This window comes from Patella vulgata, chromosome 1, assembly GCF_932274485.2.
Source record: "Patella vulgata chromosome 1, xgPatVulg1.2, whole genome shotgun sequence".
Lineage (NCBI taxonomy): Eukaryota > Metazoa > Mollusca > Gastropoda > Patellidae > Patella > Patella vulgata.
Window position 1 is genome coordinate 15,538,238 of NC_065879.2, and position 23,801 is coordinate 15,562,038.

General features: G+C 38.7%; 1 protein-coding gene across 1 annotated transcript; it reads left to right on the forward strand.

Annotated features, from left to right (window-relative positions):
- Positions 1-16,239: 16,239 nt before the first annotated feature.
- Positions 16,240-22,619, forward strand: LOC126820749 (flavin-containing monooxygenase 5). The gene is made up of 5 exons (XM_050548898.2): positions 16,240-16,361; positions 17,316-17,957; positions 18,694-19,248; positions 19,994-20,159; positions 21,457-22,619. The coding sequence occupies exons 2-5, from the start codon at positions 17,331-17,333 to the stop codon at positions 21,699-21,701; spliced, it is 1,593 nt and encodes a 530-aa protein (XP_050404855.1). The 5' UTR covers positions 16,240-16,361; positions 17,316-17,330; the 3' UTR covers positions 21,702-22,619.
- The last annotated feature ends 1,182 nt before the right edge of the window (positions 22,620-23,801 follow it).

Sequence of the window (23,801 nt, forward strand, 5' to 3'; positions counted from 1 at the left end):
TTACTACGTGTCATGTACATCTCAAATACGACCGGTAGTAAAACTTATAGTATATAACTCCACGGTAGGAATCTGTCATAATTTTCGGAAGCGTACTAACTGAGGTAGTTACTGCCTGCGTCCTTCTGATATACATGACATAGTAATCGATCACCATGGTAAGAAACAAGACACATTTAGATCTGTTGATACCAAAACTAAATATCACAACACGAGAATAGGTCCACGACGCAGACGATAGATGTATCAACAGCTAGACGAGCCCTCAGTCGCCCGTCTTTACTTCGTCGCAAAATCTGGCCTGCAGACAGTTTACTTTGTTGATGAACGACAGATTAGCCTAAGTAGCCATCGACATTAGCAGTCAGGGAAAAGATGTCTGGACGAGTTGCCATAAACAGCACCTTAATGTCTCGCTAACGAGGACAAAACAAAGACATAAAACTAACTTCCTCACTGAGAAGTAAATTATGACCCCTAACAAATCTTTGTTTTTTTTACACAGATACATGACATCGAAGCCATTACTCAAGTATCCACGCCTGTGTCTGTGTCACTCTAGCACTGACGTTCGATTTTAACTCATATTGTCACGTTAGAGAGAGTGAGCGATAGGGTGTAACGTCCACTCGACATAAACTAGGTCATTTCGGGACTAACATATGGTTCAATTTTATTTCAATAATTCGCTTACGCGTAGGGGTCTTTTGCAGTCGGGGGAAACCAGGGGACACGGAGAAAACCCACGAGGTTGGACAGGCAGCCCTACTCCTTGTCACGCACATGCCGGGAATGGAATTCACGCCTCTTGACTCAATACGCACACCTGTTAACCACTCGGCCTCCCAACCTCCTGTCACTTTAGAGCGCGATCTCAAACTATAATGTGACCCCGTCAATTTTTAATGTTTTGCAAAGAGACAACTTGTACATGTGATTATGTGGGGTGGTCGAGTGGTCGGAAGAATAAAGTAATTTGATTGAAATTTGTAATGATATTAAATACATTTTATATGATAAAACGTTAAAAAAAAATAAAGACAAAATTTTATGCTAAATTTTAAATTATACATATATCTTTTAATCCCCTTTTTTATTCATTTAAACCGAATGGTGCTGACGTGCCATAAAACAACATTTGAAATTGTATAAATATTTAATTTTTTATTTTTTATATATATTATATTTTATACATTTATTTACACCGGTTGATGCTGACGTGCGTAAAACAACATTTTGTTTTCATTTCTGATCTGTTCAACAAATTTCTGGCTCATTGCAGGAGCGGATCCAGGAATTTTTGCAGGAGGGGGTTTGCCGGGTTCCTGTTAAGGAAATCTGTCATCATCGTCTCTAAATTACATAGGCATACATACAAATTGAGCTTTTTAAAGAGAGAAATCATTTTTGTAATGATGTAGGAACACATTGTGATTTAATTTCATTGATGCAAGGCATTCGATTTTTTTATGTAGCTGAGCAGTGTGGGGTTTGAACCCACCCCCACCCCCTCTGGATCCGCCCCTGCATTGATGGATATAATTTTTTCCGGCAGCATAATGAACACTGTTACCTTTAGACGCATACATAGTCTGTATAAATGGTTGATATTTATAATCGTGTCTCTCAACGAGACGGGGAGCCACGGTGGCTAGATGGTTAAGACGCTGGCTCGCTAGCCTGGAGGTCGGGTGTTCGATCCTTGCATTGGCCGAGAAAGTTCATCCAGTTTTTCCGACGTGGTTTCCCCTTGTCAGTGGTGCAGAACGCAGGGCCTGACAAGGACAGCTGTCTAGTCCTTCGGAATGCACGTAAAAGATCCCCTGGCAGTTGGAATTCGATATAAGAGTGGGCGATAGTGGCGCTACCCGGGCAAAATTTCCCTCATAGCACACTGTATGGCGTATGCCCGTCTTCATTAGCCCAGTATAGAAGCAGACCAGTAGGACGTTAAACCCCATTTCATTACATTTTATTTCTCAACGAGACGTCTAGTTCCATCCATAACAGTTTTATATCACAATTAATTATCAAAATGGTTTCTACGTTTCTATGTAAGGCGTTTTAATGCCCATTTCATTTCATTTCAAAACGTATTTCTCTTATCTGAAGAACGGGTCTAGATTATATCGAGTCTAAAGCCGAGCGCACACGGTAGAACATTTTAGCCGACCAGTCATAAAAATATTTGTTCGCAGTCTGTAGGTTTAAAAAACACGAACAAAAATGCACCAACCCGCGATCACATAATATCACATGACATTCAAAGGTCATGTGATATGTATCCTATTTTGAAAACACGTGATTTATGTTAAATCATTGGGTGGTAGGTATAGTTCGAGCTAAAATATTCGTTTGTGGAATCCGAACATTGCTGAACATATCACGTGATATGTATGCCATTTTGAAATCACGTGATTTATGTTACGTTATTGGGCCGTAGATATTGTTCGAGCACCCGATTAGATTTTATTACATACTTCGAGAAGGTATTTGTTGAGTAATATAACCTTCTAGTAGTTTATCGAGGGCTGGCCGTCCTTACCGCACGGTACAAATATTATCACCACTAGAAGCAACAAATTCCAGAACAAGCTAGAACTCATACCAAAATGTCCGCTCTATACAAATGAGTATTTAGGGGAATACTAACCCGAACCCTAAACCTAACCCTTTTAAGAGAAGTAAAAACTAAATTAGACCCAAGTTCAGTCTTTTAAAAAGGGTTAGGGTTAGGGTTCGGGTTAGTTATCCCCAAAATTCTCATTTATATAAAGCGGCCATTTTGGACTCCGGAAGCACCCGAACCTCGATAAACTACTAGAAGGTTTTATTTGTACCGTGCGGTAAGGACGGCCAGCCCTCGATAAACTACTAGAAGGTTTTATTACTCAACAAATACCTTCTCGAAGTATGTAATAAAATCTAATCGGGTGGTTCGAGCAAACACATTCGTTCGTCTACGTTACCATGTTCGTCGTCTGTGGTGATTTTATGTGGCGCTAGACTTATTGTTCGACCTAAAACATTCGTTTGCGTTACCATGTTCGTCGTCTGCGGACAAGAAAAACAAAAATATTCGTTCGGTGTTTTTGTTCGTGGACAAAAATTTCCTTTGTCTGCGCTCGGCTTTATGATATCGAGACTTTAATTGTTCCACACATAATAATGACCTTTGAATACACTGAGACAGACGAACATAACGTAGCCATGATTAAAATCAATTCCAACTTTTAACTGTCAAATAAAATCTGGGATAAATACAAGTTTTGTAACTCGGGTTGGCATTGATTGAGGATGCTAGTGCAATCGTTGTTTTTAAATAAGATCATTTGATTTTTTCAAATTAAATCCATTTTTAGCAGATTTTCTTAATTTGTACATTTTTATCATTTTGTCATTTTTTTTTCAAATTCAGTATGTCAATTTTAGTGTTCTGGTCTAAAAATATGTAAACTTACTATTTTTGCCAGATTTTGTTAAATGGCACTTGTCCACTTTATTGTACTAGGATCATCATTTTTAGACATTGAGGAAATCCAAGGCATTTTCCCATTTTCCATCACTGAACAGTAACGTGATTAGGTCTGGTGATGCCCTAAGTCGACCCCTTAATTTATGCCCTAAAGACTCGAGTACAGGACCCAGTACCCCAGAAATAACAGCGATAGTTCAAAATAACTTACTTTAAAGCGAAAATTTCATATTTTCTAAGAAAGTCAAAACATAATTCTTTCTATGTCTTTTGCTCTATGGGTTGTCAACTTATTATTATTATACGATCATAGGTATCATTCTCCCACTTATAAATCCTTGACCCCGGGAATAATAACACAATTACCTCCCTTGTTTTTCTATTCCTCGGATGGAATGGCTATCTTCAAAAGTTTGAATTTGAAGTTGAAAATGAAATTTTTGCCAATTTCTCAACTGGCAATAGTGAATTATAGGATTAATATGATTATTCTTTAACAAGGTAGGACTGTTTATAGATACCATCTATTTTAAGGCTTTATTTTAATACATTTTAAAAATATAACATAAAAATATGAAATTGCAACTTTAATTTTACTCTTTCATTGGAGCCCACCCGAAATAGATACCCGGGGACTAGACTGGAGGTCGTGGGTTCGATTGCGGTGTTGGCCGACACTGTTTATCGGTATTTTACGGCGTGGTTTCCCCTTATCAGGACAGCTGTCTAGTCGTTCGGATGGGACGAAAAACCGAGGTCCCGTGTGCACATTGGAGTGCACGTAACAGACGACTTGGCAGTTGGAATTCGATGTAAAATTCTGGAAATTACTGGGGATTACTGTCTTCAGTAAGACGTTAAAACCATTTCATTTCATTTCATTTATTCACACCATTGACAGAACTGTCACAGGACTGAATTCCCTGTCACACGATTGCAATTTCATAAATTCAGAACGTTCTGGATTGACAATTAAGCATCCCCGTCTGTTCTAGTGACCTCATCTTCTTGTTCTAAATGTGACATTTCGTGACAGTTGTCGCCTCTGGAAGTTTTAATTAGACTTACAAACCAAGGGCGATCAAATACAATTTCGAGACACACCAAGGGCAGTAAGTCATAATTTGATAATTTGAAGATCAATACATTGCTATAGGCAATCTACAGCCAAATATGATTATTTTAAATAAAAGTTAAACAGATCACTGGAGAAGATTATGAAAATCGTTAACGTTTTACTATCTGTCAGGGATAAACTGAGAGAGAGGAGGAAGAGAGAGAGAGAGAGAGATGGTTTAGCGTCCACTAGACACAAACTAGGTCATTTCGGGACTAACACATGGTTCAATTTCATTTCAATAATTCTCTTGCGTGTAGGGGAATTTAGCAGTGGGAGGAAACCGGAGGACCCGGAGAAAACCCACGTAGTTGGACAGGCAACCCTACCCATAGTCAACAACAATCGGGGAATCCAAACCACGCCAGTTGACTCAATGGCAGACCTTATGATACAGCGCGCACGTGGTAACCATTCGGCCATCCAACCCCCCTGATAAACTAAGAAGGAGTAATGTTGTGAGTGCGCTAGGCTGAGGACCCTTAATGTTCTTGCGTAGTTTGGGGTCCTTTTGTTAGTTTGGGGCACTTATCTAACCACGATTACGTCGTGTTTGGTGATTTGGTGGATGTTTGCCGCCTCCAGAAAGCACAATATATATATACAGCCTGTATATGTACAGCCTGTTTTTCAAACAATGTCTAGCACCGCAGGAGAGAGCTCCCCCCCCCCCCACACACACACACACACCCGCCTCCGGACACCCGCCTAAAATGGGTGGGGGGCTTCTTGGCGCCCTACTCTCGTCTCTACTACCTACGTCCTGAAAGAAAGATTTTTAAATACCGAAACGTTATATTGTTAACACAAATATTTGCCCTCTTTTTTTTTAGAATATGTGTTTTATCTCATAGCATTTTATTTATAGCACATCCACCGTCCTTGTGTCTTTTTATTTTTTATTTATTTTTTTTTGTCAAATAAAGACGACTTAGATATGATTTGGCATAAACTGGTATAAATATGAATAGTCATTATTGTATAGCACCGATTTCAACAATGCAAGTCATCTTATTAGTACCGTTGTTCTTAAAGAGAGATAGTAAAATAGGCATAGGTCATTTTTAGAGATTAACGTATACATGTAGTTAAGGAGAGGCGAGCCTACTCCTTGTCACATAACTTTAGCAGAAGGGGGAAACCGGAGTACCGGGAGTAAACATGCTACCTTATTCCTTGTTATGTGCAAGCGGAGAATCGAATCCACGCCACTTGAATCAATGACTGACCTTATGATCTACAACTTAGACTATTCGGCCACTCAACCTCCATGCGCGTCTTTACGGTCGTTAGTGATCTAATATCCTCTTCGAATGGCAGAATTTGATATCTGAAATCTTTCAATAAGTTTAACAAATCTGTTAAGCATTACACGCACAGTGGATGTTTTAACTTGCGCTAAATGATCGAAAATACCCTACGCACACACACGGTATTGAAAGAAGATTGTATTATGTTTGTAACGAAATGACCTAGTAACACACTCTCTCGCCCTCTCTCTCTCTCTATATATATATATATATATATATGGTTAAATGGTTATCCCGAATCCATGAGCTATGGTGGGGGGGGGGGGGCGGGGGGAATTTTAAAAACGAGAAGGTCGTAGCAAGATTCTCTCATGTCTTCATCAACCAAGTCGGTGCAAAAATATAGGATGTTGAACCTAATTTCATCAGCTGTGTTTACTTAAATATATCTAGATCTGCTCATTTAAGTGTTGTTCAAATTTTTAACTCAACACTTGCCGAAAACGTGTCCACACATATTACATAGACTCTGTTGTGTCATAAGAAAAATATATTATTTTGAACTGTATACATTTATTGAGTGGGAGTAACTCGCAATTGGTTGCTATTAAAATAATTTAAATAAATGAAATGGGGTATAACATCCTAACTTTCGGCACCAAGGGAAATTTTACGCGGATAGCGTCGCTGCTCTCTGTGTGACACTACAGGTAGAGGGTTACGTAGTGACTATCCGTCACGGCACTAAAAATCATAGCTGTGACATTACGATCAATAACTCTTGACCTCAATTAACTCAGGGACACAGTGTTTTTATAATTATGTTTAAATATCAAATACAGGAAACTACAACATCTATGATAGTACATTAGGAGTAATTCTTAAAACCCTGCATGATGTCAGTATCCCGGCCTGTATTGATGTCTAAAGGGAAATTAAACCCCGCTCTTTCTTATAAAGAAAGTATAAATGTGTCAGCTATTAGGACGGGACAATTACCATTTTTTGGTAAGAGATTCGTATGGCACCGTTTTACGTCAACATTATTCTATTTTATTGGACTAATCTGTGCACGATAGTACCCTACATTCAGCAATTGATGGTGATAGGAACTGTCTGTGAATTAGTCTAACAAAGTTGAATCTTGCAAAATACCTACTTAGCCCATTTCTCGTTGTCATAGCACCTTTCATAGAAATAAAATAACCTGTATGTCAACGTGTACACCTGAACTTGGATTATCGTTCAATACGAACGACTAGACATATTTAGTAGCCAGACCGAGATATACATTGGTGTGCACGTGAAATATCGTATTGTAAATGAAATAACCGTAAAGTTTAAAATGACCGAAGTATAGTATTATATTGGCGAAATCCGATTACTTCTGTTTCCTCTCTCTCTCTCTCGATCTCTCGATTCCAGTTTTGGATGATTGTTTGTTTCATATGTTTCTTAAGAATGTCTTCGGTTCCAACTATAGTCTAAATCCCTCGATTTCAGATGCTTTTCATTCCCTGTACCTAACCCATGTAATTCCATAACCATACAAAAATCACAATTCCTCGAGTATAGATGCTCCTAAAACATTACCCTTGACCACACAGAAATCTCTCTCTCTCTTTCTCTCTCTCTCTCTCTCTCTCTCAGAATTCCCTTTTCCTGAACTTTGAGGCGCATACGCCAGACCATTTTGCTTAGCACTGTACAAATACTGATGGGGAATTTGATTGGAAATTCTATCAACAATCTACGTAAATTGTTATTGAGTAGAGCACGTTCAAAGAAGCCTGCTAACCAGTAATTCTATATAGCTCGCAACAAAACTTCTATATATTAAATTACTAAGACACGTTTAATCCAAACATTCTAATATAAGAATTGTATCAATATTTACAGTAAGGGCTTCTCTCGTGTGTGTTGTACAAATTAGGATGATAATCCTATTATCTCGAGAATAACTTTAATTTTAAATCTTGAATTGAACCTGGAATGCAGTTAGTTGAGAAATGGCGTGGTAGAAACATATGTTTTTGTCTCACAACTGTCAGTTTCATTCTATTTTTTTCCTGAATGTAAAATTTGTTAGTCTAGAATTTAAAAAATTGAAACTGCTATCTCATTCTTTAAATGCATAGTAATTGACAGATATGTTTCTCTGGAGATGATTTTGTCATTTATTTGACACACAAAGCTTATCGAAGAAATTTTTTATACTTCTTATCACAAGGGAAATAGTGTTGCACTATAATTTTGACATTTATTCGACCAACGAAATGTTTTTAATCATAAAGCATGGAGATTTTTAAAACAAGGTAAATGATATAACAGGTTCAAAATAAATTATATGCTGACTATCCACCAGAGTTTCTGCCATTTTAATATCTGATACTTGCATGTTGCCTGGCAACGCCAATGCTCACCAAACCACAGTCTTGGCGCTACGTTAAAACCTGACAATTATAAAGTCATTTTCGCTTGAATTATCGAGTAAATCTTCAATAGAAGGCTTGATCTCGCTTTAACTACGTACATCTCATCAAGGCCTTCACGTAATACCCTGCATATTGCGGCACTAATTTCGATTGGGTACAAGCCCAACTTGTGAGCCTCTCAGATTCCTCGATCGTCGCGAATACCAAGTCTCGCGCTTTCAAGCTAAAATGTCTACCTGTGATAATCGAGTTGCAAAGTTCAAGGTTCATTCAATGTCAAGGTTTCAGTGGAGGTCGCGATATCACAACCCCTGATTGGACGCTACTGCTCACGTGTCTGTAGATAACATAGCTATAAGTTCGAGAATTGTGAAGTAAACAAGCAACGGCCAGATGTTGTGAAACTCGCAGTCGTTGCTTCAGGAACATTGCGGTAGTTAGGATTTTGACAGAGAAACAAATATTATATCGCGACTTATTATTAAATTGTGTAATTTCGGAACATGAAGTTAGTAAATGTCTTAAAGGGGCCAAATCGGACACCTCCCCCGGTCCTGATGGGTTGCTTATCGATTCATAAAAACCTGCTCCGAACATTTCATACCAATTCTTAATTTGATAATTAATAATATCTTTGACTCTGGGTATTTTCCGACTTTATGGTCCGAAGCAAAAATGGTTCTAACCCAAAGGTTAGTTGGGTGACAAAGGTCAGAATTATGTTATATTCCTCGGGATTTGGTTATGCTTTTGAAACTAAAATGATCGGCAATTTTAACATGTTTATAAGTCAAATTAAGTTACGATTATCAAATATAAACTTACAAGAATGGTCAGCTAAATTATTAGAAAGCGAAAGTTTAATAGATTATTGCAAATTCAAAGTAATCTAGTTTGAATGCATAGAAACAAAGAACATCTGAGATGTTTGTTTTGAACGTGTACATTTGGCAAATATCAGTAGTTGTAACTTCCTAAACCTGTAAAATTCTGGCGATCCTTGTATATTATTATCGATCTCCAATTATATAGAAAGGGTCACCAAGTATCATATATAAATTGCTGTAAATAATTATGCCCATGCCAGTTGATTGTTTGTAAATATAGCCTATCCATTTGCATATTTCCTACTACAGAAGTATACTTATTTATACAGATATTTTGAAATTTAATAATATAAACACGCGTTTTAAAATTTTTATAAATTTATCATCAGACTTGCTTATAGTATTATATGTTAAATATATCAGAATATGAGAATTGTATATAAACCTCCAATTGTCAACAATTAATTATGTTGTAATGAATCGCACTTTTTAAAATATAATTGTACATTGGGACATATTGTAACATGCCGAATCGTACAGGGTGATATATTGAAGCCAAGCGGCGTCGAATGATATTGTGTATATTATCGAATATACTATTAAAAGTACCGCTTTAATTTTGAAGAGGGGTTGGATAGCCGAATGGTTAGCGCGAGCGCGTTGTATCATAAACTCTGTCATTGAGTCAACTGGCGTGGTTTCGATTCACCGGTTGTATGGGTATGGTAGGGTAGCCTGTCCAACCTCGTGGGTTTTCTCCGGGTCCTCCGGTTTCCTCCCACTGATACAGACCCCTACGAGCAAGCGAATTATTGAAATAAAATTGAACCATATGTTAGGCACGAAATGACATAGTTTGTGTCGAGTGGACGCTTAACCCATCCCCTCTCTCTCTCTCTCTCTCTCTCTCTCCCTCTCTCTCTCTCTTTGAACAAAAATGTATGTTTTTATTGAAAGTCGTAACGAGCAATTTGTTTATTGCGAAGCGCCTTTGGGCATTCTTTGTGGAAATTGTGTTATATAAAAAAAAATCTTAACAATGAAATTTTACTACAAACACACGCCTTTTAATTTGATTTTTTTTCTGCCTTCCAATTATCGTTTTATTGCAAGAATGACTAATAGTTTTCACAAATTATTTTATCCAGATAAGTGCTCTATAAATATGAATTATCGAAATGGTCCCGTCCTAGCAAACATCTACTTCTTTTTCAATATATCAGAAATTAATGTAGGTTATATATTGTAAGTTTAACAATTACGACATTCCCCGTGGTTATTAATTTGATAAAACAATAGATTATTAATATAGATTATTACAAAAGTAGTAAATATATGTTTACTTATGTGAATGTCCGAGATACTGAAGCAAGAAGAGCAATCATATCTCAAATCCTGCGCCACACCCCGAGTACTTATAGTTTGAGGAGCAATATCACGAAGTCCTATAGAACAGAACAGAACAGAACTTTATTCACAACTCAGATCAAATACATGACATATGAGTGATAGGTTATTTACATATTTACAAGATGGAGGCTTTTAATTTCTTAGTCAATGGACATAAATTTGTTAAGTATTATCTTTAAAAACATACATAATTTTATAATTATTGATTGTTTCCGGCGCCCTCACGGGGAGATAAATCTGGTTAACAAGGCGTAGAATTATTAAGCTAACTCGCTGCAATGGGAATTAAATGTGATTTTTTTTCTTGGCAATCGCAACTAATATCTTGTTGTTCTTGGGGGAACGTTCTTCGAAAACAGTCAACGCCTCTGCGAATTCACGTATACGATCGTCATAAAACTTGACCTGCCTCTTCCTTGGGCAACGGCACATTGATGGACGGATTTCGACGTTTGAAATGACTTCACAAATCCAAGATGGCTGCCATGACGTCATATTCGGTCCCTGGTCCATATAGTACGCGCGTATTTAGGGTGTGACGTTAATACCTTTTTTATTGGACTTCATATTAATCAAAGGTAAACATTGACAAATTAAACTATTAATTACAAAAATTACTTATATCATTTATTAAATTTTGGATAGTATGGAGCTCATCGGTTACCTTTTACAGAATAATGGATAAATGCCTGTGTGCATCTTTGTGTATACCTGATATTAATTAAATGTAGCTTTCATAATGGTAAACATCGAGAGATGAATAGTTTTCTTTGTTGTTGTTAATTAAGAGCAAGGGGATTCTCCGTGGTTGTAAACACATGCATCAGCGCTTTTATGGTCTTCGCCGTTGGCAACTCTTCATCTGATCTGTTTAATTAAATTTTACATCAAATTAAATTTTATGCAAAGCATAATACGATTGACAAGCCATAGGGGGTGTAAATGCATTTTAGTGGTTTCCAGGAAGCTGTTAAACAATTATTTAAAGTAATCGACGTTTAAGTGGTTTTCAGAGGGAACGTTCGTATGAAGTGCTTGGTTTTTCGATAATCAAGGGACGCTAGGCTGATTTTTACTATGCTAGCATTATTCATAAACATTTCTTTACTTGGTGTATTTGATAACTCCCGTTTAACGGGATGGTGTTAGATGTCCCAGTTGTGTTTTCCAGGTTGAAAATAGTTGGCACCCATAAGAGAGAGAGAGACACACACACACACACTAGGTCATTTCGGGATTAACATATGGTTCAATTTTATTTCAATAATTCTCTAGTGTGCAGGGCCTTTAGCAGTAGGAGGAAACCGGAGGACCCGGAGATAACCACGAGGTTGGACAAGTAGGCGTTAACCATTCGGCAGCCCAACCCCCTCACAACACATACCACCTTTCTCTATTTTAAAAAAGAAATGTCTATTTTTCATTTTGGATATGCGATGATAGGTGATAGCATGTAGTTTTCAGTTTAATTAATTATTAATCAATTAATGTTATGATGAGCTCGACTGCATTCACTGAGAGACTGTATGCGTGCAAAGAGTATTATGGTGGCTTTTCTGGGTGGTTTTAGTAGCCGCTTGTATGTTATCTGTGTTCCAAAGATCGACAACCTGTGAGTTTTATTAACGCACAGAAAACTCCTAATACGCATATAAGAAATTATATTTCTATTTCCTGGCTTATTAATTAGGAAGATGCTAATTGTAGTTTCGGGAATTTCCGGAGTCCATAATGGCCGCGTTATATAAATAATTATTTTGAGGAATACTAACCCGAACTCTAACCCAAATCCTTTTAAGAGGGGTAAAGGGTAAATTGGATCTAAGTTCAGTCCTCTAATAAGGGTTAGGGTTAATATTCACTAAAATACACATTTATATAAAGCGGCCATTGTGGACTCCGGAAACTCCCGAACTCCCCCAACCAGCCTACATATATCATCTCCCAATTAATTATTGGATTGACCAATTAAAGTAGTGAATCCTGGAGGCCATGACAGTTTAATTTAGTGTTGGTGGATATAATGTGAAAATGTTGAATTAAAAAGCCGAAATGTCCAACGGTAGTTAGCTAAAGAATCTTTTCACGTGAATACGGACACGTGTTGGCAATATTTGATTTGTCTATTAGCAATATTTGAGATGCTATCATATAGATTATTATATTCATTAGAGACAGATCACTCAGGGATATTATTATACGACGTTTGTAAGGTTTCCACTGAAGACTTTGAAGAGCCAAGAGAAGTGTTATTACGCAAGCTAGCCTTGATATTTGTACAGTGAGGAATACGCCATGAGCAATAAGAGCTGAAGTCGTTTCAAACTGTCTACAGTTTGTAATGGCTAACGTGCTTATAGATTTTATATGTTAAAATTGTAGACACTTGGGTTACAGACTCTTTAAAATGCGGATGGGTGGGTGTGGGAGGGGTGAAACCATACAAAAGGAGGTGCTCTTAATGGTTACTATGATAATATAATTGTAATTGAAAAACTGAAACCATTCTTAAAGTCATGGATTATACGCCCCCCCCCCCCCCCGCTCAGCCACTATACACACATACACCATACACACCACCACCACTACCCCGAAAGTCACCACTACTAAAGTCATGTTGTATTATTTCATCACAACACATATAGCCATCGATTGCTGGATTTTGATATTTTACGAAATTCTAACTAACATAAAATCCAAATTTTAGTAATTTGATTGGATAAAATTAGATTGATTTTAGTGCTTAGCCAATTAAAATTGAAGTATCTACTAAAATTTGGATTTTATCTTTAATTAAGATTTCGAGAAACAGTGCCCTGGATAATATAGCTAGCGCTATCGTAGTTTTTAATTCATCTTGGTATAACAGACATTTCTTTTATTCTTTTACAGGACGATAAGTAATCCTCAAATACGGTATTAAAGAAAGAAATTACATTTTAAGCGAAATATTTTGCCAAACATAAAAGGACTGGAGATTTGACGTTCGAATGTAGATCTTTCTGCCGCACAGGTTTTTAGCCCTAACCCTAATTCAAAACGAAGCAGTTAGCGCCTATGTAAGCACTGTGGTCGAAACGTCGGTCTACCAGCCCTTCGTGATATATACTATTCAAAAAAAGTAGGGGATATTTGATTTTGGGGGCATAATACTAAAATATGCAAATGACTACGAAAAAAGTCACTATAGAACCTAACAGAAGAAACATTTCCAGTTACATGTGACGCCCAAACGCACCAATAGCTACCGTATGGAATGCAGGTGATGCTTGGGATCATCATGGGGGTCCAACCCAAGATTTGCACGACTCTGACTTTGAATGTTTCAGTCATTGTGGCATTGAATTCCAGGGTGGAAACATCAGTTTAATTGTTTTAGTGACCAGAAAACAAATTTTGATATGCGTCGGCTTACCCAAAATGAAAGGTTACGTGCCCTTGGCATGCTACAGATCGGCACAACACAGGCGGTTGTGGCGCGGACGATGAATGTTTCTCAGTCTGTCATAAGCAGGCTATGGTCCAGATACCGTGATACACAATCTGTACAGGACAGACCACGCTCAGGTCGACCAAGGGCGACAACTCAAGCCCAGGATCGATTTATCCGTACCTTGGCCTTGAGAAATCGTGTCATCACAGCAAATCAGATCAGCGCTCGTCTTCAAACAGACACTGGTGTGAGAGTGAGTGGCCAGACGATTCGGAATCGACTGCATAGGGGTCACCTTCGCGCCCGACGTCCTCGCGTGATCCCTTGTTTGAGAGATCATCATACTCAGGCAAGACGTCGTTGGTGTAGGGATCGTCAACACTGGGATAATCGACGCTGGAGCAATGTGATGTTTTCAGATGAGTCAAGGTTCACTGTTGATTTTTTGGACAGACGTAGGAGGGTGTGGCGTCGTCGAAACGAGCGCTTCCAAGACGTTAACGTCATCAGACATGATCGATTTGGGGGTGGTTCTGTTATGGTGTGGGGAGGCATCACTGTTGCTGGAAGAACGGCTTTACATGTTGTTGCAGGGCGTGTTACAGGCCAGTACTACCGGGACAACATCTTGGCAGTCCATGTTGTGCCGTTTGCACGACGTCATGGCCGCCGTTTCATCTTCCAGGATGACAACGCAAGATGTCACAGGGCCAGGATCGTTACAGGTTACCTCCAACAACAGAACATCACCACATTACCTTGGCCAGCACTGAGTCCCGACCTCTCCCCCATCGAGCATGCCTGGGACATGCTTGGACAGAGGTTACGTCAACGTCAACAACGTCCTGCCAATGTCCAAGAACTTGCTGCTGCGTTGCAACAGGAATGGGACAATCTGGACCAAAATGACCTTAGACGTCTCATTAGGAGTATGCCACGTCGGATCAATGCTTGTTTGGCAAACAGAGGAGGATTTACCCGTTACTGACTTGGTTGTGATGCTGTGGTAACTTTGCTGTTTGACCCCGGGTATCATTTTACCCTTATAATGGTCAGTCTGTGCCTTACTTAGTCTAACGATCATTTGGAATAAATCGATGAATGTGAACTTCATTTCATTTTGTCATTTGTTTCTTCGTCAGTTTCATTAGGTGACTTTAATAACACTTAAAAATAAAATATCCCCTACTTTTTTTGAATAGTATATATCCTTTAAATGGATGAATTGGGATTGAACGTCCTAATTTTGCCCCGATAGCAGTTTAATTCCAACTGTCATGTGTTTTTTTAAATGCACGTAATGTGTACGCAGGACCTCAAAATTTCCGTCACATCTGAACGACTAGACGTTGTTTCTTGCCAGGCCGGGGGGTTGGATGGCCGAATGGTTAGCACGGGCGCGCTGTATCATACGGTCTGTCATTGAGTCAACTGTCTGTCATTGAGTCAACTGTCTGTCATTGAGTCAACTGGCGGGGTTTCGATTCCCCGGTTGTACGTGACAAGGAGTAGGGGTCGCCTGTCCAACCTCGTGGGTTTTCTCCTGGTCCTTCGGTTTCCTCCCACTGCTAAAGACCCCTATTATTGAAAAAAAATCGAACCATGTGTTAGTCCCGAAATGACCTAGTTATGTCGAGTGGACGTTAAACCCAATTTCTCTCTCTCTCTCTCTCTCTCTCTCTCTCTCTCTCTCTCTCTCTCTCTCTCCGGGCCCTAACTCCTAAAACCTGACAAGAGAAAACCGCCCAATATTATTGATACTAATTTATACTAATAGCCTAACAAACCAATTTTATCGAAGACTTTAAGCCAAGAAGTGGCGAGAGCCTGGGTGTAAAACATTATTACATCGAAAATACTGCGTTTTGTTGTAAGTTTCTCAAAATATAATGGAATGGTCTCCCTTGCATAGTTTATGCCAAACGGCACGTACACATTTTGTTTTTATTTCAAAGCAAATGATATTAAGTACTGTACCGAGAATATACAATGCATACAGATTCTGAAATCGCTCCAAACAGCTTTGAATGAGGCGATTTTCATATAGTGGGTCATCAACCCTAATACTGGTCTAAGCCGTGATATAAATGTCAATTTCGTTGTTTTTATATGTCAAAATATTCTTAGTAAACAAGTCGGTCATCATCCTTTACACTGTACTTACCTAAGCCATGAAATGAATGTCTTTTTCTTTGGTTTTTTTATATGACAAACTATTCATAGTAAACAAGTTTTATCTGCAACCAATAGATAGTGTACATTTCGGCGGATCACCTGATCAACTTGATAAAGGTGAAGGTGAATTCTTAAAAAGTGTGTAAATGTGTCCAAATCTTGCAGATCAAGTCTGTCGACAAGTGGAGCTAATTCACTATTAAACAGGAGACATCTTTTTTTTCACTCTCATCTGCCAGGTAGGCATCATCGGTATATTCAGATTGTCTTATGTGGAAGGTATACAGTCCATACTGCTAGACTCGAATTGTTTTGTCACTAGACGTTGTATAATTTAGTCATTAGGAACACGAGCCTGCTGTATGCAAATGGAATGAAATGGGGTTTAGTTAGCTTCGCGCTCTACTTTGATAAACTACCCGGGCAAATGCAGACGGAGATAAACTATACAGTGTGCTATAAGGGAAATGTCAAGGTTTTTTTTACAAGCACGTCTATACGGCTAAATCTATTTGTTAAGGCCAGCTCAATTTTTGTCATGGTCGCTGAGATGTAAATAACATTTGGGCACATTAGGGTTAGAGTAAGCATTAGGGCTAGGTCCAGGGTTAGGGTTAGGTTGGAATTCGAGCTAGCCCTGTTTACATCTCGTGACCTTTGACCAAACTTGAAGTTGGCCTTATCAAATAGATATAACCACGCCCATAGTGTATACATACGGACCATGGGATCGTCGCCTTATCCAGGTACCCTGTCCTGTACCAGTAACTAAGGGGGCGTGTTACTCACCGAGGGACGTTCGGCGGTCGCACATCTGGTGTATGAGGCCAATTCGGTATCCGTCTCGTCCGAATGACTAGACGCATTTGTGATTTGCCAGACATCCCCCACCCCCCCCCACCCCCGTCCGACGAACTATCCTGGACCGCCTTGTTAGTGGAATAGTCATGCACATTGAGCCAACAAGGCTCCCACGGACAGCGGGAGTAGACGATTAGACTGTACGAGCATGCAGAAGCCCTGTTAATGAAGAAACCGAGTATACCCAGACACAGCCTCCAATCCACAGTTCTGTTCCATTACACACGTGACCCTAGTAATGTTTGTATCCCAATGACCTATTAAGTTGATAAATCAATACCCCAATCGCACTGACGAACCATTAGCCCATTAATTTAAATGGTATTTTATAGATCTTGTAAGCTAAAATGGCAAAGAAAATAGCCGTGATTGGCTCAGGTGCCAGTGGACTGACGGCTATTAAATGCTGTTTAGACGAACAGTTAGAACCGGTATGTTTTGAAAGAACGGACTATATTGGTGGCTTGTGGCGTTATAGCGACGAAGTCCGAGATGGTCAGTCATGCGTTATGAAAAGCACTTGCATCAACACCAGTAAGGAAATGATGTGTTATAGTGACTACCCTATACCTAAAGAATATCCGATCTTTATGCATAACACACAGGTTTGGGAATACTTCAATCAATATGCGACTGACTTCAAATTATGCCAATATATTCGATTCGAGACAGAGGTACTTAGTGTAAAAAGATCTGATGACTTCGATGAAACAGGCCGATGGGATATACAGGTGAAAGACTTAAAAACAGGCAAGACAGAGGATTTAGTTTTTGATGGCGTTTTGGTTTGTACTGGGCACCATGCTGACAAAAATGAACCCGTTTTTTCTGGTATGGACGAATTTGAAGGTAAAATTGTCCATTCACATGACTATCGGCATTATGCTGGTTATGAAGGTAAAAGAGTTATTGTTGTTGGAATTGGTAATTCTGGTGGTGATGCTGCTGTAGAACTGAGCCGTGTAGCTTCTCAGGTAACTAAATTATGAAATTTATTCCAATCACGGCATTGGTAACGTTTTTGCTTGAGACTGTCATCTTTGGGTTGACTGTAAATAGAATAAATACATAGCAATATGCTTGCCAAGGCTCTCAAGGCTAGTCACAGATTTTGGAAATGCACAGCTGTGTCAGATGATTCGGTGTTTGTGTAATCTGGGTCAAATGGATCGATGCAGATTGTGAAAGTATTATCACATAACACTATTCGTTGAATACGCGATCCAATTATAACCCCAATAGATTGCAAATCTCCTTCATTGCCCAAAATTATTTACTTCTTAAAATACCTTATCCTCAGCTAGTGACTCAGCATTTGTTGCTTTTCTTTAAGTGGCCTTATATGGTGGCATAAATTCGGGTGTTAAATTGAGATCATTGTCATGTTGGCTTGCCATAAATGTAACAGAAACACCAAAATTCATATGTTCACGAAAACAACATGGAAGATATGAACACTTATAACGCCATGATGAATAAATTTCGCTAATTTGGCGCCATCATGGTGCCCGTAACAACGGCTTGTGAAAATGGCATTTAGATCACTGTCCCGTCCAACATCCCACAACTTCCCCAGCACGTGTTGCCTTTATTTAAAGTGTAACGTTATTTAATTTTGTTCATAATCTACTCTGTTAATTTAAATGCTGCTGTTCGAAGATAGTGCGTCGGTGTGGACGCCCTAAGAACCCGTTAACATTTGTGTTTCAGGTTTTTCTTAGCACCAGAAGAGGAAGCTGGGTTCTGAACAGAGTATCTGATAATGGCCTTCCTGTTGATATGATTAAATTCAACCGCGTTGCCGCATTAATGCAACGGATAGTACCGACATCACTTTTAAATGGATTTTTGAAAAAAGTATTGAACAGTAGATTTGATCATGCTGCTTATTCCATGAAACCTGACCACCAACCTCTCTCCCAGCACCCGACAGTTAACGACGAATTACCCAACAGAATCATCTGTGGATCTGTGAAAGTCAAAACTGACATCAAGCGACTGACCAAAAATAGTGTGGAATTTATCGACGGTACGAAGGAGGATAACATAGATGCCATTATAACTGCGACTGGCTATAAATTTGGTTTTCCGTTCGTGGACAAGTCTGTGATTGATGTTAAAGACAACAGAGTACAGTTGTTTAAGTATATGTTTCCACCAGATTTAAAGAAACACACTATAGCTTTTATAGGCTGTTTCCAACCAGTTGGCGCCCTTATGCCGGTATCAGAACTACAATGTCGTATTGCTACTAGGGTCTTTAAGGTAAGAGTAATATTACACTACAGTCTTAAAGCATCAGACATACCCTAAAATCAAATATATGTCAAAAGACTTTCCAAATCATATCAATGCTTTCATGAACTGACTGGGATGTAATGTCCTAGTGTTCGGCAGCGGGCATACACCATTCAGTGCATTGTGGGGGCGTTTTCCGCCTACTCCAAGTGTCGAGGTTTTTTTATGCACACCCCAACGTGTACACTGAATCTCGGTTTTTAGTTCCATACAAACGACTAGACACTGTTCGTTGTCACTGTTTTGCACCACCTACTAGGGGAAATCACCCTGGAAAATCCCGGAAACTTTAACGTTCAACAACTTTTGATAGAAATATTAGTTTGAATATGAAGAGTCCAGGTTTGTCTTTTCGCATAAAAGGCAAAACAGACTTTTAGACGAGAATGCTTGACGCGAACAGAACAACGAGTGGGTTTAACTATAACTCCAAAATAATGTTTAATACGAATCATAATTACCAGTACATCAACTGACTTCCACTTTTCAGCCAAATTAAGGTCAAATAAAGGGTACGATGGACTTGTATTTGTCCGGAGGCCATTTCAGAAAGGCCTTGGTTCGATGTGACTCTGATCGTTTTTACCTGAAATTGATTGTTCCACAGATGACTTAGGGCAAATGTATCTACAGATCGCATAATTTATACTTGGAAAGGCATCTTTAAATTGTACCGAACGTGTGCCAATCGAATCTCTGTTTTATTTATTAGGGTGATTTACAGCTACCATCGAATGAAGATATGTGGAAGGATATTAGAGATAAAGAAGCTCGCTTGAGGAAACGATACGTCCAATCATCACGTCACACCATTCAAGTTGATTACTGCCCCTTTATGGATGAACTAGCTGAATTAAATGGATGTAAAATCGATTTCTGTAAGTTACTTTGTTACATGTATTTCATCCATAGCGTGGTCAGGTAGTGGAGTTTGTGGTGGGGAGGGGGCACTAGACACCGAGTTAACTCCTAAATCATTGTGTGTCATATGCGAAGTAATCAGTAGGAAGACGGACAAAAAGCGCATAGTCTTTAGCTTGGCGTGTGAAGATTGTCAGTAACAGCGAAAACACATTGGGCACCAGTCACCCTGTTAGCCCCCAAACCATTGTGTGTCACATGCTGGTGTGTGTCGGTTGATGCGACCCAACATTATGATTATCCTCTACAAAAAAAACAACACCGATGCATTTAATTAAACGATGGAGTTTAACGTCTCGTCAACACAAAATTTGTGTGATTTTGAGACTAAGATACATTTACTACATGTATTATGTTAGGAGGGACATTTGTCCAGACAGTGGTGTTTCCGAATACTAAGCATCCAATACTAACCGTCGGTGATTTTTATACATGCGGGTAGGTGCGCATGAAACCATGAAGTCTGTCATTGAGTCAAGTGGCATAGTTTCGATTTACCTCTTGAATTTGACTAGGACCTGTCCAACCTCGTGGGGTTTTTTTTACGTGTGATCAGGTTTCCTCCAACTACTAAAGACCCCTATGCACAAGCGAATTATAGAAATAAACATTTGAAGCATATGATAGTCCCGACATGACCTAGTTTGTGTCGAGTGGACGTTAAACCCCATTTCTCTATCTCTCTTTCTTATACTTGCAATCCTCGGATGGAGATGAGTTCTTCGTTCCATCAGACGCTTTTCCCTGCCAGGCTCTCTGTCCTGGACCACTGACTGGTTGGAAGCCATGCTGGAAAATCCCCGTTTAACTTTCCAGCTCAATACCATGGTCAAACGTGGGACCTGCAAATTAGTGAGTCACATTCTTCACTGAAATGGAATCGGGTTTAACTCCCCTCTTATCTGTACCAACCAGGGCTAAATCTTCGTCAAGGCCGCTGAGATGTAAATAATGTTAGGGAAGGTGATTGTTGGCGAGGTTGTAGGTTAGGGTTAGGCTAAGCATTAGGGCTAGTTCCAGGGCTACCAACCAGGCTAATGAAGACGAGTATACGCCATACAGTGAACGGAGCTACGATTTACTCGTCATCGAATTTCAACTGGCATGACTCATGGGTCCATTTGTTTTGGGGTTTGTTTGGGTTTTCTTTTTTTTCAAATTAATGACATTATTATGAGCACGTTTTGTGCATATAGCGCTTTATAAATGAACATATTATTATTATTATTATTATTTGTTTTTTATAATTTACAGTTAGGTTATTTAGGAGTGATCCTAAACTGGCGTTAACGTGTTTCTTTGGGCCTACTACACCATACCAATACAGATTGTTTGGTCCAGGAAAATGGCCGAAAGCAAAAGAAGCCGTCTATACGGCCTGGGAGAGGACATTTTATCCGTTAAGGACACGACCAGTAAAAATGGAAGAAAAATCCTACATGATGCTTTATTTTATGTTAGCTGTTATCGTATTGTTACTGGCTTATTTCTTTTTCTAATTTTTGAATCACTTAAACCAGAGCCAAAAGATGTTCTGGTCATGGTCGCCATTTTGTTGTCCAATCTGTTAGTTTAACAGATCTACTATTATAACATAACAAATATAAAATAATGAATGTCGGAGAAAACAAATGGAATGATAGTTATGTATAAGGTACATGTATAACAGGTCACAGGCGGGGACTCTGTAAGAACCAGTAATAGCATAGCACTAAGATCAGACACCAATAGCAATTACGAAAATAGTTTTCCATTTTGTTACCCAATAACAATTGAGAAAACAATTCGCCATTTTGTAATCAAATCACAATTGAGAAAATAGTTGGCCATTTTGTTACCCAATAAAAATTGAGAAAATAGTTGGCCATTTGGTTACCCAATAACAATTGAGAAAACAGTTGGCCATTGTCTTATTAAATCACAATTAAGACAATAGCTGGCCAGATATTATCACCACTAGAAGCAACAAATTCCAGAACAAGCCAGAACTCATACCAAAATGGCCGCTTTATACAAATGAGTATTTAGTTTATTTAGTAAGGTCGAAGTATTGGATGTGAAACAAAACCAAGATGAAACAGACCATTTGGCCTTTGCACTGCCCCGTCCATATATCACCTATTTCACATAGTAGACAAAGTGACAATTTTGTGAGAATTATTAAATTAGTTATTTTTCATTTGACAAATATGAATGCAAATAAAAACCAAACCGCTCCGTTTTAATTCAAATATATATGTACGTAAAAACTTTGAATTATAACTGGGGTCCATATGGACCCCATGATACCTGCTATGTGATTTTCACAACGTGCACCCACAGGGGTTAATAGGATTACAGTAATGGATTGTACACTAATAATTAATATAACTGATATTAGTATACGTTTATTGATTGATGAATTAAAGAAATATCCTATCAAAACTGTCTTCTATTTTGTCTTGCTGGGGGCCACAATGGCGCAGTCCCGATTTCGTCCCGAGCGTTGGCCAGGAGGGTTCCTGACAAGGATCATTCTCTAGTCGTGTTAAAATCCGATGAACCATGTATACATTGGCGGTACACGTGAGCGAAGCGTAGACGGAAAAGTCGCCGGTCATGGCACACTGCATGACGTCTTCATTAGCCCGGTTGGTGCCGACAGGTAGAACATTAAACACAATTTCATTTCAACCACTTTGTCGCGTATAATGTCTACAGCCTTCCGGTCATTGGCTGTTTACTGAATATTTGTTGGCACAATATAAATTGATTGCGACACGGTCCCCGACACTTGAACTAAAGTTGAACTAAAATGCAAAACAAAAGCTTGATGAGACTACCAATGGGAAAAAAATATTTGTACTTATTCTTAGTGCAAAAAATAAAATTAATGAATTTCTATCGAAAAGAATGTGGTCTGATCAGAGATGTAATGAATTTGCCTCCCTTGGACTGTTTATTAGAACATCAATCTGATTCGGGATTAATTATAATATAGTCTACTTATATATTGGGCAATAGGCAATATCGATGCATGAACAAGCTCAAAGCACAGTAACTGCCATAAAGTGAAAGTTTTCTTTAACATAAAGGTTTTAAGCCTGGATCTAACCTCAACAATATCTGGAGAGGTTTTTATTTCCAGTGCCGCAGTGACAGGTCAATCCACTCTGTTGGTCCTGGGTAGGAAAAAATCCATTGACCAAAACGGACTGTTTTATGCTTAGGCACTACATGGACTTTCTTATCTACAGATCTTTAAGGCATTGCAGAAGTGTAGGATTGTAAGAGATCACTTAAGTATTTCGGACAGTACCATTTAAACATCGAATGTGTACAACACAGAATTTTAAATTTGATTCTGTAGCTAAAAAGAGGAAAATGGAGTTCTTTGAGAATTGGTGTTATGTAACTGTAACGAGTAGCAAGAAATATTATCCTAGCTGCTGTGTTCTAGATCTTTTGTGGTCGCGAAACAAACCAGCCAGTAAACTATTACAGTTATCTATTCTGGAAAGAATCAATTAGGAAATAAGGGCCCGGTTCCTAGAAAATTCTTAAAGTAAGCACAAAGTCATGCTTAACTTTTTCTTACGTAAGAAACTTATAAAAATACC